Below are 18,169 nucleotides of genomic sequence, written 5' to 3'. Positions count from 1 at the left end.
AAATTTCAGTTCGTTTTGCACAAACAAAAATAATATTAACCTATTTCTTGCAGGTATCTTCGAGTTTATGGTGGAATTTAATATACTTCATTAAAATAATAAATTAACTTTATGCATTTAATATTTCAATAATGGAAGGAAGGTGTTAATTTTTCCAAAAGAACACAACGAAAGTGTAACATATTTTGTCGTCTACTAGGCGAGAGATCTGCGATGATGAGGCGATAGTAGCGATCCTAGTGGTGGGCAACTACCCATGTTTGCATTTTTACTACATATTGAGCTTCGCGACTGTATATAGTAGACATGAATGAATGTAACCATTTTTGCTGTCTTTGGAAAAGGAAATGCCGCTATATAATCGTCGGTAACAACATTATAACTTTGCGTACAGCAAGGAACACAACACTACTACGCATGATAAGTTGATAAAAAGAATGTCATCATTTATGTACAAAATGTTCTTAAGAAATTTAAGCAAATCAACACTACAAGAATACAAACCCACACCAACATTTGCATATATTGCAAAGAGTATATTGTCATTGGTACATCACACAACTAAACGACACATTAGTTGCAATGATACTGAAGCAGCTTGCGTAGGCCTGGGAAAGTGTCACATTTTTTATTATAATCGCCAGCCTGCAAATATTACCCACCAATATGGCATTGGAAGGGTTGCTTGTTCCACCCAGCATACAAAATATTCCCTCACAAAAGTTTTATTTGCATAGCTTCACCCGAGAATGTGTACGTGCATGCAGTGTCACATTTACCCGATCTCACAAAACATTTCCCCAAAAACGTCGGACTTGAATGGCTTCTCGCCAGAATATGTTATTTTATGCAGTGAGTAGAACTGATTATTGGAAGCACTTCTCCCAAACTTAGGATTTGAAAGGCTTCCCGCCAGAATGGACGCGTGAATGCACAGTCAACTCACGCGATCTAGCAAAACATTTCCCACACACATTACATTGATATGGCTTTTCACCAGAATGGATACGTGCATGTTCGGTGAGAATGCCCGAGTGTGCAAAAGTTTTCCCACAAACGTCACATTTATAAGGCTTCGCGCCAGAATGCGTACGTGCGTGCAACGCGAGAACACCCGACGTTACAAAACATTTCCCACAAACATTACATTTGAAAGGCTTCTGGCCAGAATGAGTGCGAGCGTGAACAGTCACATCGCGAGACCTTGCGAAACACTTCCCACACACATCACATTGATACGGCCTTTCGCCAGAATGCGTACGTGCGTGTTCGGTGAGAACGCCCGACCGTGCAAAACATTTCCCACAAACGTCACATTTATAACGCTTCGCGCCAGAATGTGTAATTGAATGCAATGCGAGAACACTGGACCTCACAAAACATTTCCCGCAAATATTGCACTTGAAGGGCTTCTCGCCAGAATGGGTGTGAGCATGCATTGTCAAATCGCTAGACCTTGCAAAACATTTCCCACAAACATCACATTTGAATGCTTTCTCTCCTGTGTGTGTAGTGACATGGGATTTGAGATTACCTAATCGTAAAAAATATTTTCCACACGTATCACATTTAAATCTCCTTTCGGCGGTATGGATTCGCAAATGCTTCCTCTGGCTTTGGCGAGACTGTAACAACTTGCCACAAATATTACATTCAAAGGAACTTTCGGCTGTGCGATTATCTGACTGTAACTCCAGGTTCCTCTTTCTTCCATTCAACTGACCGGATAAGTAAGGTTCACGAGTAGATTCGCTCACAGAATATTCTGAGACACTATTTTCAGCTCTTGTGCACTTCATCTGAGCCGTTTCACTCCCGACACTGTTGAGAGTTCTGTAATCAAAAGGTACTATTAGAGAAAGTTACGACCATCGCTACAACAAAGGTTATCAACACCGTCGCCAAAGAAGTTTACTGTCGTAAAATGTTTAGCTATGAAAAATATGTAAGCAGTTTGCATAGAACTTCTTGTACGGATATGGCAACTGGTGTCATAATTCAGATTGGCTAATTAATGCAAAATACAGACAAGATGAGGTAATTACAGAGGCCACAATAAATCACTCCATATGTCAATAAAAGATTATATATACGTGCACGTGTGATTCGCATTTAAAATAAATGTTCCATTATAAAACAACAACGAATCGTCCTAGATTATAGGCATACCGTCACATATTGTCATAAAATCTCCAAACAGCTCAATAATATCAGACATTAAATCTAAATGTTGATATGGAAAACATCGTTTTAACAATTTACAAATACTATTATAAAACTCTGAATGTCTTGATGTAAACCACATGGCGCCCTGAAATGAAGTATATTACTGAGAATTATATCCGAGTCAGGAAAGGCCGTTAAGGACAATAAGGAAAGTGTTGAGGAGTTTAATAGTGAGGTAAGAGACTATGTGGAGCTGAATCACTCTTAAGGGCTAGACACTGCAAATAGGAAAATGAAAGTAAACGTTTTCCAAAGAACTAATCATCTACAATATTGCTTTGAAAAATATATTTCCCTATGTAGATAGATGGTGGATGCATGCTGTAAGGATAGATGCATCAAAAGGTAGACAGACAGACAGGTAGGTGAACTAACGGGTGGATAAATTAACAGAACCAGGCAAGTAGACAGGGCAGGCAGAAAGAAAGGGAAGTAGAGGAAAAGGATTTACATATAGACAGAACAGGTAAACAGAAAGGGCAGGCAGAAAGAAAGGGAGGTAGATGAAAAGGATTTACAGATAGACAGGACAGGTAAACAGAAAGGACAGGCAGAAAGAAAGGGAGATAGATGAAAAGGATATACATATAGACAAGACAGGTAAACAGAAAGGGCAGGCAGAAAGAAAGGGAGGTAGATGAAAAGGATTTACAGATAGACAGGACAGGTAAACAGAAAGGACAGGCAGATAGACAGGGCAGGCAGAAAGAAAGGGAGGTAGATGAAAAGGATTTACATATAGACAGGACAGGTAAACAGAAAGGGCAGGCAGAAAGAAAGGGAGGTAGATGAAAAGGATTTACAGATAGACAGGACAGGTAAACAGAAAGGACAGGCAGATAGACAGGGCAGGCAGAAAGAAAGGGAGGTAGATGAAAAGGATTTACATATAGACAGGACAGGTAAACAGAAAGGGCAGGCAGAAAGAAAGGGAGGTAGATGAAAAGGATTTACAGATAGACAGGACAGGTAAACAGAAAGGACAGGCAGATAGACAGGGCAGGCAGAAAGAAAGGGAGGTAGATGAAAAGGATTTACATATAGATAGGACAGGTAAACAGAAAGGGCAGGCAGAAAGAAAGGGAGGTAGATGAAAAGGGTTTGCAGATAGACTGGACAGGTAAACAGAAAGGACAGGCAGATAGACAGGGCAGGCAGAAAGAAAGGGAGGTAGATGAAAAGGATTTACATATAGACAGGACAGGTAAACAGAAAGGGCAGACAGAAAGAAAGGGAGGTAGATGAAAAGGATTTACAGATAGACAGGACAGGTAAACAGAAAGGACAGGCAGATAGACAGGGCAGGCAGAAAGAAAGGGAGGTAGATGAAAAGGATTTACATATAGATAGGACAAGTAAACAGAAAGGGCAGGCAGAAAGAAAGGGAGGTAGATGAAAAGGGTTTGCAGATAGACTGGACAGGTAAACAGAAAGGACAGGCAGATAGACAGGGCAGGCAGAAAGAAAGGGAGGTAGAGGAAAAGGATTTACATACAGACAGGACAGGTAAACAGAAAGGGCAGGCAGAAAGAAAGGGAGGTAGATGAAAAGGATTTACAGATAGACAGGACAGGTAAACAGAAAGGACAGGCAGATAGACAGGGCAGGCAGAAAGAGAGGTAGATGAAAAGGATTTACATATAGATAGGACAGGTAAACAGAAAGGGCAGGCAGAAAGAAAGGGAGGTAGATGAAAAGGGTTTGCAGATAGACTGGACAGGTAAACAGAAAGGACAGGCAGATAGACAGGGCAGGCAGAAAGAAAGGGAAGTAGAGGAAAAGGATTTACATATAGACAGGACAGGTAAACAGAAAGGGCAGGCAGAAAGAAAGGGAGGTAGATGAAAAGGATTTACAGATAGACAGGACAGGCAAACAGAAAGAACAGGCAGATAGACAGGGCAGGCACAAAGAAAGGGAGGTAGAGGAAAAGGATTTACAGATAGGCAGGACAGGCAAACAGAAAGAACAGGTAGATAGACAGGGCAGGCAGAAAGAAAAGGAGGTAGAGGAAAAGGACTTACAGATAGGCAGGACAGGCAAACAGAAAGAACAGGCAGATAGACAGGGCACGCAGAAAGAAAGGGACGTAGATAGAAAGGGCATGCAGATAGACAGGGCAGGTACATAGAGAGGACAGACAGAGAGACAGTATGAATCTTCGCGGCAGATATCTGTGATTCTCGAACTTTCTGGATTGAAAATATGGGACTATTACAGCAGCGAGTCTACAGGTGACATGCTAGTTGTTCCATTGCGACTCTGTTTTGAGTTATTCACTTGGAGTTCCAATGCTAGTGTACGTGTGTAGTAAATATGGACAGATTTTTAACAGGAGGCAAACGTAAGCATGATGACGAAGAAGCTATTACTTCTTCAAAATCTCCCAGTACAGTGCTAAGTGGTAATCCTATTATAAAATGAAAACCACGAAAATATGACGAACCATAGGCCTACTCAAACTTTGGTTCTACACGCAATGCAGTAAATGGTGAAGAAAAGTCTCAATATGTTACCTGTTTCGAGATTTCTGCTGCAGATAGCATGAAACTTAATAAATTGAAGAGAATTTTAGAAATCCTACCCTTCACCTAGCATATATAGATAAGCCCAGTGACTCAGATATTTACAATCAAATATCTACAAGTTCCCACAGTACATGAGAGAGCTTTATTGGCCTGGTACAAAGTGGCTTATAAAATAACCAAATGTAAAAAGCAACTCATTCTACCAACTGCTATAGATCTAGTAGAAACAATGCATGGTGAAAGCAGTGATAAACAACTTAAGGATATTCCTATGTCAAACGATACAATTTGCCAACGAATGAACAACACCTTGAATCTGGGCAAGTTTGAAAATTATTTACCATACAATTACTTGATGAAACAACAGGCAGCAGTAACGATTCCTATTTGATTTCCTATTTCAGATTCTGTCAGAGTGCTGCAATAGTTCAAAACTTGCTATTTTTCCAAATCTCTAGAAGGAAGAGCAACTGCTATGGAGTTGTATTTTTTATTGGGTTATTTTACGACGCTGTATCAACATCTAGGTTATTTAGCGTCTGAATGAAATGAAGGTGATAATGCCAGTGAAATGAGTCCGGGGTCCAGCACCGAAAGTTACCCAGCATTTGCTCGTATTGGGTTGAGGGAAAACCCCGGAAAAAACCTCAACCAGGTAACTTGCCCCGACCGGAATTCGAACCCGGGCCACCTGGTTTCGCGGCCAGACGCGCTGGCCGTTACTCCACAGGTGTGGACCTGGAGTTGTACAAATGATGCTATTGGCAGCGCAAAAATACTGTAGAAAGATTGTGTTGGAATTTGCATTGATGGAGCTCAAGCAGGGGCGTAGCGTCCATGGATGTGGGAGATATGTTACATACCCTGCAATTTCCTTCAAGGTGACTCTAGTGAATTATGAATTATAATATTGTAACATATAATCGTTTTCGGACAGATCAAGTTTTCCCAGAATGTTTGATTTTGAATTTGCACTATGTTTTAATCACCTTGAACAGAAGGCGCGACCATTAGTAAGAATTATACTGTAACTCTATGGGCACGGCCCGCTTGATGTTTAAAAACACTTCGCAACGTCTCAACGACATCTGTCGTCAGTCCGAGGAAACTCGTGCAGTGAGCATTCTCGTGACCCTGGGCATGTACAGCGTTGTAATACATATTGTCGTATAGTCATGCTTGTGTTATAATATTATTTCCAGTGACTTATAAAGAATAATGAGTGAGTTATTTGTTCCAAAATGTTACTCTTTTCATTTGTGAACACTGAAGACTGTTTTGAAAGCTTAATTGTTTAGTGTTGAAATAAATTATTTAGGTTAAGATCTTTGTGTTACGCGCTTATGGGCCTCAAGATATGTAAGCTGACAATATACATGCAAGAGGTCACGCAGTGAGTGAAAGGGAAATTGTTTCGTGTTCATTGTCGCAGTGTATCAAATATGGAAAGAAATTGTTGTATAATCGACAAATTGAAGGTAAGGACTTTAACGTTCTGTGAAAAGAGGACGTAATTAAAGTAGACCCTTAAAAACTAGTACTGAATATCACTACGAACATAAAAAAGTGTGTAAGACATTTTAATGTAAAGATTTATGAAAGTAAGTCGTGGCTGTAAGGTTGTAAGACTTTAAACAAACTGTTCCACTGGTCTTGTCTTCTCTTTTCTCTTTTCTAATGAAAAGTCCGTTTGAAATACCAATGGCTATGAAGATTTAAATAATATTTATAAGGCAGCCAAGAAACATAACTATTTTTATAACCATATAATATTTGAAAAAACGACTAAAAATGTTCGGGGAAACTCCAAGGAGAGCCACCGGCGTAACTCGGTTGGCTAAGGTGCTTGCTTGCCGATCCAGAGTTGCAATCGGGCGTGGGTTCGATTCCCGCTTGCGCTGATTACCTGGTTGGGATTTTTCCGAGGTTTTCCCCAACCGTAAGGTAAATGTCAGGTAATCTACGGCGAATCCTCGGCCTCATCTCGCCAAATATCATTTCACTATCACCAACTTCATCAACGCTAAATAACCTCGTAGTTGATACAGCGTCGTTATATAACCAAGTAAAAAAAACTCCAAGGATAGTAAACGTGAGTTTATTAATTTTATTTTTACTGCATAGTCCTAAACTAAGTTTATTAAACACTTTTCAGTGTGTCTATTATTTGTCGATGTTTTACTAGGTACGTAATATACTTGTAAATTTGTATTAGCAAGGAAGATATATGCAGTGTTTATACTACATGATACAATTGTATTCGGTATATACGCTATGCTGGATACAGATATGAGAAATTCCATTTTCAAACTATATTAACCTATATTAACTGGGTTACATACCCCAGTCTGAAAACCAGGCTACGCCACTGAGCTCAAGCCATGTCTGGCACATATAACAGTTTAGAAGCACTTGTGAAGGAATCTCCAGGGGTTATCTGCACACACTGCATGATTCATCGGAAAGTTTTATCATCGAAATCACTAAGTTTTGGTTAAATATTGTTTTGACAGTAGTTATTGCTGTAGAATTATATAAAAGATAGACCTGTAAAATCAAGAATTTTCGCTGATCTTTGTCAAGATATGGGAGCTCAACATAGATCATTGTTGAAGAATAAAAAATAAGTAGAACAGAGAAAAATTCTCTCCGGCACCGGAACTCGAACCCGGGTTTTCAGCTCTACGTGCTGACGCTTTATCCACTAAGCCAAACCGGATTCTACTTCCGATGCCAGATGGAATCTTCCCAGTTTAAGTTCTACCTCTCAGTTCCCCTTTGATGGCCTACCCTCATGTACTGTGTCACAGAATATGTGACAGTGCAACAATGTCCAACACCACTGTACAGAGGTGCACTCATTACGAGTGACTACAGTCCATGAGGACTTACTTGTCTAGTTCCTTTTAGAAAGAGAGAGAATACTCACCATCTCTCTCTACCCTCATTTATGATGGTCGACACTCCTTCAAACGACCACGAGTTACCAGTGGCGGCATTCTCTTCCTCTTCAAATTCTGACTCCACTCCGCCAGAAAGTTCGTCCATGTCCGTGTCGTCCAAATTGATTACGAACGAATAATAAATTTCCATCTACAAGTCCATCCTTCGCCCAATAAAATTTTTCAACTTTTTCTACGTGTTTACAGGCCTTCCTCTAATTTTCTTCCGTCACTTTTGCAAGTGCGCTCATTTTTAACCTGTTACACACGTTTTTTAAGAATCCTATTCGGGCGTTTCTTTCCTGGAGATCGCAGCACGCTTCCAATTCCGCTTCCGCTTTCTTTTGTTTTTGTTTTGTTTTGTTTTGTTTTCTATTTTAATCCTGTTAACACCACGAGATGATATATCTGTCGCTGCAGCAGTTTTTTTCGATAAAACTCGGCACAGATATTGTTTGTTTTCCGCATTTCAGTGCCTCATATTCTTCAGTAAAGAATTTATATGCCTTAATAACCATGTTCATATCGTCCGACTTCAAGGCTTTCCCGCGTTTTCCCATATTGCCTAACATTATTATTAAATACAGGAGCACAACACTCATTACAATATTTAAGGTAACAGTTAAACCATGCATCTCCGAAAACATTTTAATTTCTGAATTATATTATGTTAAATTGGTACAAGATACAAACTCGTCCACACCTGTGGAGTAACGGTCAGCGCGTCTGGCCGCGAAATCAGTGACCGGGTTCGAATCCCGGTCGGGGAAAGTTACCTGGTTGAGGTTTTTTCCGAGGTTTTCCCTCAACCCAAAACGAGCAAATGCTGGGTAACTTTCGGTGGTGGACCCCGGACTCATTTCACCGGTATTATCACCTTCATTTCATTCGACCGCTAAATAACCTGAGCTATTGATACAGCGTCGTAAAATAACCCAATAAAAAAAGACAAACTCACTTCACTATTCACAAAATACTACTATAACTAATGAACTCAAACAACCCCGAGACGCCACTGAGAGATCCACTAATTGGGTTTGCAAAAGTGTGAAGGGAGAAGGGAGGAGAAAGGGAATTCCAAGAATTGTACAAAAGGAAACCTCTTTCCCGTCACATCTGGTGGCAATCGGTAGACAAGGACCTCAGACAAGGACAGTAGAAATCACGCCAACTTAATCCTCATGCACTATAAGTGGTTGGGATCCGACGAAACATATGGTAATGCAGAATTCCTGCACGGAATTATGAAATGCACTTAGGTACATCACACTAATACATCATTGTTCGTATTTTATTCATCCAGATGGTTGCCGCGTGATAAGGGGTTCAAGCGCGTCTAAGATCTAAGAAATGAAATAGCGACATTTTTGGGCTAGGAGGGCCATAAGCATAAGGAAGAATTCTACAAGTTATTTTAATTAAGCTCTCCTACTGTAGATATGTTAGAAAAATTTAATTCACTTGGTCTCTGACTCCAGGGCAATAATACAAACATATTTCATTCAAGTGAAACGGTCAACGCTTTTTGTAAGAAAATACCGTTATGAAATAACATGTTTAGGTGAGGAGTTTGGATTTTTCCATTGCTGGTTGTCACAATAAAACATTATGACACAACGTTTCGAAGGGTGGTTCTCCCTTCGTCTTCAGGTGGAAGGAAGGAAGGAGAGAAGAGAAAAATCTACTGTTGGGATCGTTACGTACAGCTATTCTGTGTGACTGATCGTCGATTCCTGGCTTCGGTGGAGATTATAATTAAGAAAGACCCGAAGTCATTAGCAATGTGTTGGCACTAAAACCAAACGGAATAAAAAAATAGGCGTGAAGTGGCTAAAAAATTGATGAAAGACACACAAAAGGACCACCGAAGCCAGGAATCGACGATCAGTCATACAGAATAGCTGTACGTAACGATCCCAACAGTAGGTTTTTCTCTTCTCTCCTTCCTTCCTTCCACCTGAAGACGAAGGGAGAACCACCCTTCGAAACGTTGTGTCTTAATTTTTTGATTGTGACAACCAGCAATAGAAAAAGTCCAAACTCCTCACATAAACATTAACAATCCACCATTGCTTTCCAACCCCTCATTTAGATCATGAAATAACATATTGAAATAAAACTGATTTGAGATGTTTCTCACGATGTGTGAATTTATCGAGAGTTACCAGCTGGAAGACAATCATAAGAAAGTGTTGCTAAAGACAGTGGAGGGTGATTTAGAAAACTTGAGCACTACAGAAATACTTTTTCGGTGAAGAAGACATTAAATTATGTGACTGTAATTGGGTAATAAGTCCATTTGACAGTACAGCTACCAGCGTATCGCTGCAAGAAGAGAAACTGATAAATCTTTCTTTACCAAATTGCTAGAGTGAACTGTCTTGTAATTATTGGCGTCAGCTTACGCATTTTGCTCAATTTATTTTCCTGTTTTCTTCCTTTTACTCTTTCCTTCTTCCTTTTATTATATTCAGTTATTCTTGCTTAATCCTAGCTGTTCTAGTAGTCCTATTTCTTTCCGCCAGATTTCCGCATCATCTTAGCTGTTCCCTTATATTCTCGATAGGTAGCATTATTCATTTTATTTACTTGAGGTCGAGATTAACTAATTTTGATCATTGGGTTGGAGTCTAGCGCCCTGATTTGCTAATTTGAAATTTAACGTCTTTTTCTCTCTCCATGCTTGAAGGGTATATGTGACTTCGTGTCGAGAGAGTAGCGACCGAGTAGATGGCGCAGAAGATATCAGCCTGAATGGAGGAGTGAGTCAGTCACCCGTGCCAGAAGGCCTCCTTGTTTCCGGTCCATCTACATGCAATTCTCCGAGGGTCCTGCTGAGTGTTTGTTAAACTCATCCATTGCCAGCACCGGAAAGTGGAGTAGCCTATGTCTTTTCTTTCTGCTTAATTCTTGGAAGTGCCTTCCTGCGTATCTTACGCTACAGATAATGAGTTATGTTATGTTATCACATTATGACGTGTGGAGTAACGGTCAGCGCGTCTGGCTGCGAAACCAGGTGGCCCGGGTTCGAATCCTGGTCGGGGCAAGTTACCTGGTTGAGGTTTTTTCCGGGGTTTTCCCTCAACCCAATACGAGCAAATTCTGGGTAACTTTCGGTGCTGGACCCCGAACTCATTTCACCGGCATTATCACCTTCATATCATTCAGACGCTAAATAACATATATGTTGATATAACGTCGTAAAATAACCAAATAAAATAAAAAAAATCACACTGTGACAAGGGTAAGCTACGTTGTTTTTTTTGTTGGTGCTTAGTGAGGTGAAATACGAATCTTATCTAAGTGCACAGCACTTGGTCTGCAATATCCGAGTAGTTCTGTCTGGTCGTGGGTTGTGAAATGGTGTGTGTAGCTAGTCAAGAGGACGTTATGCATATTAGTGATGGGTCCAACCGGCTCTTAGGCGCAAGCTAGCTCGTCAGCTCGCGCTCCCAAGAGAGAGTCGTTCAAAAGAGTCAGTTCGTTCACGAGCTGGCTGCCAGCTCGTTCGTTCACGAGAGGCTAGACAGCTCGCGAACGACGTCGTTCAAAGAGCTGGTTGCGTAACATATCGAAACTGTCAATAATAGTGTAATCTATGACATTAGGAATCAGAAGGATAAAAGGGACAATTGTATTATGTTAAACAAAATAGATGAAAAACAAAGCCTGCAACATAAACGTTATAATGTTATACGTGTATTTTTCTACACACATCAGCTGACAGCTGATAGAAAGCCGCGTAATATTAGTTCCACATCCGTCCGCTACCGGCGTATGGCGCGGTCTCATCTTCTCTGTCTTTCTCAAAGTAACCAGCGAATAGGGATTATAAAGAATGGACACTGAGCGAATTTGCCTGTGTTTTGTTTCTCTGTGCGCCTGCGGCTAGTTCCACTTTCAAGCGCTAGACGTTAGAGTAATCGAGCATACGCTAAAATAATAATTGAGAATAGAGTTGAGACACAGGATCCAAACATCGCCTACCTTATTGCATAATCCAGTAACGCTTTGCTTCAAATAAATTCAAGTTAACAGCTTTTCCTTATTTCTCAGTGACAAACTAGTTGTAATAATAATATTTTATATTTCAGATATCATAAATTATATTATAAAATAATATAATACATTATAATATTAAGTATCGAATTCGTTTAATATTTGTATGTAATATAATATAGGTATATGGTTTTACTTCTCGTAAGAGTTTTGTTTTTCCATTTTCAGCGCTATCAAATCATTACATATTTTAATTGTTGTTGAGGTCAACGCCTCAACTCTCATTATAAAGGAACTCTAGAGACTAGACATTACAGTTAATGACGGATTTATTATTTTATGGATCCAATTTATTTTATTTGAGTACATAATGTACCTAGATGTATTAACTATATGTGTTATATTTCCGCTGTATCGACTGCTAGCTGGTGTGATGTCAGCGCAAACTCTAGGGAGAAAGCAAAATCTCACGCTTTAGCTGGCTTGAAGGTCACTGAAATCAGTCCGGCTACATCAAAGGTACCGACGCGAAGTGTCCATTCTTTATAATCCCTATTCGCTGAAGTAACTACAGATGTCACGTAATCATGCAGTGAATGCCATTGGTTATTCGAGAGCGGGAGTCGTGAGACGAGCTGTGAGCTGGTTGAGAGTCGTGAGCTGAAGGAGCTGGAAGTGCTCGCGAACGACCAGCTCTCAACGAGCGAGCTAGCTCTAGTGATGGGCGAAGTTGTTCTTTTCCCGGAACAGTTCCGACTGTTCCGGTTCCGAAAAAATACTATGTTCCAAATAACAGTTCCGAAATAACAGTCACCAGTGGTGATGAGTCGGAGTCGTTGAGTCGTTCAAACGAACTGTACAGTACCCTCCCTCTTCACCACGCTGCTCACACTGGAGCACTCATAGGCATGACATAGTACACATTCTTATCTATAGATGGCACTGCAATGCACATTCGAATCGATTTTGGAAAATTGCTATGCATGCGGACAGAACTCAAAAGCTTAATGTTAGTAATTACACAGCTGTTGACTACAAGGACAGAATACAACACTTTGTTTTCGTACATAAAGTTATAAAGACATGGTAGCCAACTAAAAAAAAAAAAAAATAACATAACATTTAAAACATATGGTATGTAATTTCTGTTCTATTACATAATAAAAAAAAAATCATTAATTTTTATTTTTACTTTTCTTAATGCACAGTTATAATAATAATAATAATAATAATAATAATAATAATAATAATAATAATAATAATAATATATTACAATTTCATAAATAAAAAATATATATATTGGCAGTACTGAAACCTGGAAACCCCGCAGTGGGTTAGTAAAATGTTGGAATCGCATCTTTACCAAAGTGTAATTTAAACTTCGCATTAAACCTCGCTCTCCAAATCAGTACTTATATGGGTAGTTTCCAACAAATAATGCTACAACATTTTTGTCGTTCTTTGATAACAGAGAAGATAGCACAAAAACTTGTGCTTGTCAGACTTAACCTCAACAAACGACATACAGACATTGTAACTAAACCACTCATTACCATTTACGACTTTAACCTTTGTATAAAATCAGCTGATCAATGAATTAATAATAGTATGCGTACTTTATGACTTTGTAGAATGTTTATAAAACAGAATTAGTCAACTAATGGTGAAATAAACCATAAAGCGGGAATGAATATTACAGATTATTAAATACTTACTATAACATTACAGATGATTGGCCAGTCTTACAAATGTTGATATTAAAGTTCGCGCCACCGCAAGGATTTCAATTTCCATGCGCCCCCCTCCAACCACGTGAGAGTTTCAAGTACCAACTTCATCCAACGAAGTTCCAAGTATAACATAAAGAACAACGAGAACAGTGTAACTGCAGCTATCGGTTCATCGGAACAAGCTCCGACATTCCGACTGTTATCTCGGAGTCGGAACATACCTTGTGCAACGCGGTACTGCGAGCCCGCAACAGCTGGGCGAGTGAGCAGCTCGGAGTCGGAACACTGTTATTTCGGAACAGGAGGTTCCGACCTACTGTTCATTTTTGCAACAGTTCCGAGACCGGAACAGTTCCAAAATAACTGTTGTGTTATTTTTTACCCATCTCTAGCTAGCTCGTTACTAGCTCGAAGGAGGGAGTCGTTCAAAAGAGTCAGTTCGTTCGCGAACGACCATCATGCAATGCATATGTAGTTGGACAGTTATATATTGTGCTACCCAGACAAGCAGTGTCACTAAGATCATTGTACTATATTGTTATTTTCATTGTTATCCTATTACTTGTTTGCTGATCTTAAGGTACGGTCACATATCGCTACAACGGTGCAACCCGAAAAGTAGCGGCTGCCGAACCTGCTGCCCGTAGCGCAGCTTAAAAGTAGCGACGTGTGAACAGGGTTCTCAGGGTTGCAGCCACATCATTTTTGATATCGGTTTTGTTGTAACTTTTGCTGCGGTTGCGACCAGTGTTACCACTCAAATGTGCCAATGACACTTTTATTGTATGGATATATTTTAATGTTAGATGTGATGAAAAGAAATTATTTGTAACAGTTACTAAATGTACAACACAGTCTGAGAATATTTCCTGACGATATAATTCATTTTTTTTTTTAATTTTCCGTAGCATAGTTTCAAACAGGAGGGTTGCCAACATTGATTACGTGAATATGCTGTTGGTTATCATTTAAGTATATAGGCGTTTTTAAAAGCTTTATAGTAAAAATAATGCCAATTTCTTAATACGTCAGAAAAGCAAATAATAGATAAGTAACCTTTCGCATGAGTTTCTTAGTAATGCGAACATAACCACAAAATGTATATTGAGAAGTCAACACGCAGATGGAAACCTGCAGCATGACTGCGGCTGCTAAAGTAGCGCCTTGCATGTGAACAGACTCGCAACTTCCAGTTGCAATTTTTGCAGCACTCGGGTTGCGCAGCACGAAAAGTAGCGTGCAGCGCGCTACTTTTGGTTCACGTGTGAACACGACACGCAACTTTTGCAGCTGCACTACAAAAGTTGCGCAACAAAAGTAGCGACGTGTGACCGTACCTTTATATTAACTTCCTTTATTAAATATGTTTTAGCAAGTGAACAGTCATTTATTTTATTGTAACCTCAATCAAAAGCAATTACAGTAAGATCCTTAGACTTCAAACTAATGGATGGAGGCCCACTAGCTTACACAATAAAGCAAAAGCCTTCGGATACTGTTGTTACCTTTTCCCACTCCTTACCATTGCGAATTTTTTTTTCAGCTTTAGCTGCTTTAAAATCTAAATATAGAAACAAATTTTAAACTGAAAATGAGCTCAGAGTGACTATCTGGAATACAAAACCAAACCTGGACAGACTGTGTACTTCAAAGCAAGCACATATTAGTCATTAGATCTATGCCTTAGAAATGTTTTATTGCATTGCTTTCGTTTTGATTATATTTTAAATTCAAAATTTAAATTTGAAATAAAAATGCAAAAAACAAACTTGTTTTGTGCACTTATTTGATGCCCCTCTCCACCATCAAGCTACGGCATCCCCCTAAAGGGGGCGCGCCCCACAGAAACGCCGGATTAGAATAAGACTTTACTCAGATCTTTTCCTAGGCATAAAAGTTCAATGAAGAGGAATCTGCATAACACATACTGACACTACCAACTGCTGAAAGAATCTGGATGTAGTTGAGGAACTTAGGATTAATACATTTATAAATACCAAATTGAGAGTTAATAATGTACAGCGTGCTACATTTCTTACATAAATCGTTTGCAAATTCTACGATAGGAAAAATGTCTGCCACTAGATGGCATATCAGTCCACAGCGAGCAGCGTAACAATATAGACGTGTGTTAAGGAGCTACAAGATTGTAACAATGGCGAATATAGAAGCATACAGTCAATCAGTAGTAAACGTAGACGCAAGCATAGAAGAGATCTACAAGAAGATGGAAACTCTCCAGAGGGAAAAAGATCAAATGGAAGATATGCTGAAATATTTAGGAGACGATCAGATACGAAAGAAGTTAATATTTCTTGCAATCGAGGAAAGGAGGAAGGAACGTGCATTCGAAAAATGAGACTGTAATCAAAGTTTGCTGCATTTATATGAGTGATGGACAAATAAAAGAACCTACAGGCTAGGGAAATATGTAAATAGACTGATTCTGATAAAATTCTCAAGTACAATCATAAAGAAAGAAATTTTGAGCAAGCAAAAGAACTTAAAAAATTAAAATATTAGATTGGAACACGATTCTGAATATAAAGTAAGATGGAGGAGAAGAATATGGGTTTCTTTCATAAAGCCAAAAAGAAAAAAAAGGTGATTTCGTGAGATTATGGAGGTGAGAAAAGAGGTGAAAAAGTGGTCAGTGTCATATAATTATATGTAATACGGTATGTAGAAGTCGGATGTTTTTTTTTAAGTAGAACATGTATCCACAGGACTGTTGTCCCTGTATGGGTAATTATTATTATTATTATTATTATTATTATTATTATTATTATTATCATCATCATTATTATTATTATTATTACAGTAATTATGCATTTGCATTAATTGTAGATCTGGTTGAGTGTAAGAGAAGGCCTTAACTCTGCGAGGTAAATAAAATAAATTATTATTATTATATTATTATTAATGTGAAGGGCCATCATGACCAATGTAAGCTGTTGGAAATAAATATCATATTATGTCGTATATCGCATTATTTGGAAAATCCGAAAAGAACGATAAAAGTGAAATTTTGATCACTAGCTAAAATGTCTCTATTTGTTGTACCTAGCTAGAAGTTTGCTAGAAATTTAAACAGACAGGTGATTTGACCCACTGAATAATGTTCAATACCTGCTGAGTCCTGACAGAGGAATTGAAGAAAATAATAAAATGTTGGTATTAAAACAAAACAAATAGTGGTAGCTATTTTATCTTTATATATTTCAACCTTGCTCCCCCCTCCAAAAAGAGAAAAAAAAACATTTCATCATATATTCTCTTCTACACAAATAACCGCAATCATAATAACCTTAATAAATGATATTTTTATGTATCAACCCTCCCGCAGCACACAAAATCTAAAATAGTTTCGAATGAATGCAGTCTTGCAAATTCATATGCAATATTTATTCATCGATAAAAAGAACAGAAGTGACAGGAAAGATTGCAAGACAAACGGCAGGACGTAACTAATACTCGAAAGGGATGCCATCTGAATTTATTTAGCCTATAAACTGTTTCGATGAAGTATGTATTTTATGTAACAAGTATTTCAAAAAGCTTCGTAAAACAGCTATATCGACAATGAAACCATTTATAAAATTAAATTTATTATTACGAGATTCGGCATTTAAAACTTACAAAAAACATTGAGCTACACAGACTTCAATTTGGTTCACTGAAGTATAACAAGAGTGTACGTGACGAGAAGTCCTAATATAATTACTTGAACTACAATGGTTCTTCCCTAACTAAGGTTGTCACTAACTCTAACTAATATTATTTCAGGAAACGCAGGAAACGAAATTATGAGCAGAGGGGGTAAATTATGAGCAAAGGAATGCCATTTTGTGAGCTCAATGGCAAAATACCAATTTTTACTCAATATGTGCTGTATTTGTTGTCCAGTAAATGTACTCATCATTATGACAAAACTCTTAAAAATACTATTATGTTCTCTGGACAGAACCATTTATTATTCCCATCATAGAAAACAATAATTATCCTAATGAAAACAGTTTAAATGAATATCTTTTTATTGTTATGCAAAGCCATCTTAAATACACGTAGTCATTTCTTTTCATTTCATTATACCTATTAGTCTGAGGTGCGCTGATAAAATACATTGTCATTATAGAACTTGTGTATCTCGTTAAATATCAGTCCTATCACAATTTTACACAGAATAAAACTTATTGGAATCTGTTTTAAAAGAAACTTTTTTATGTAACATAATCCACAAAAAATCAATAATAAGGGAGCTATTTCGATTTATTTAATTCAGGCTCCTTATAACCCTCCTTTTATATGAAGTACTGTAGTTTGAATGCTATATAGCCTAAAATCTAAGTTAGAACAAATTTAATTTATATTCCAATTTTCATAGAAATCGGATCAGCCATTATCGCGTGAAAAGGTAACAAACATTGAGACAGACAGACATACAAACAAAAATAAAAAAAAATGCTATTTTTGGTCTCAGGATGGTTAATTAAACAAGTTAACACCAACTATTTTTGGAGATGCAAATATAACCAGAAAAATTTTCGTTATAGATTTATTATTAGTAGTCTATAGATTACTTGATGATCAAATTTATAATGTAATTGTTACTGCCCATGCCTTCATTATAATTTTCTTTATGGTAATACCTATTATAATTGGGGGATGTGTCAAACATTTACTGAAAGCATTGTTTACAGTTCTATAACATTTCATTCCAATTGCAAAGATATGTTGTACTAAT

The 18,169-nt window shown here is 38.2% G+C and overlaps 1 protein-coding gene across 3 annotated transcripts in view; it reads right to left on the bottom strand.

Annotated features, from left to right (window-relative positions):
• Positions 1-434: 434 nt before the first annotated feature.
• LOC138692884 (oocyte zinc finger protein XlCOF6-like) overlaps positions 435-18,169 on the bottom strand; it is a 71,194-nt gene continuing 53,459 nt past the window's right edge. For all 3 annotated transcript variants that reach the window (XM_069816194.1, XM_069816193.1, XM_069816195.1), the window contains one exon: positions 435-1,833. In XM_069816194.1, the coding sequence (XP_069672295.1) occupies positions 891-1,833 (943 nt within the window). In that variant the 3' untranslated portion in view covers positions 435-890. The remainder of the gene's footprint in view (positions 1,834-18,169) is intronic.

The sequence above is a fragment of the Periplaneta americana genome, chromosome 17 (assembly GCF_040183065.1).
Source record: "Periplaneta americana isolate PAMFEO1 chromosome 17, P.americana_PAMFEO1_priV1, whole genome shotgun sequence".
NCBI lineage: Eukaryota > Metazoa > Arthropoda > Insecta > Blattodea > Blattidae > Periplaneta > Periplaneta americana.
Note: the sequence above shows the minus strand (reverse complement) of the source record. Positions and strands in the feature narration are given on the sequence as shown.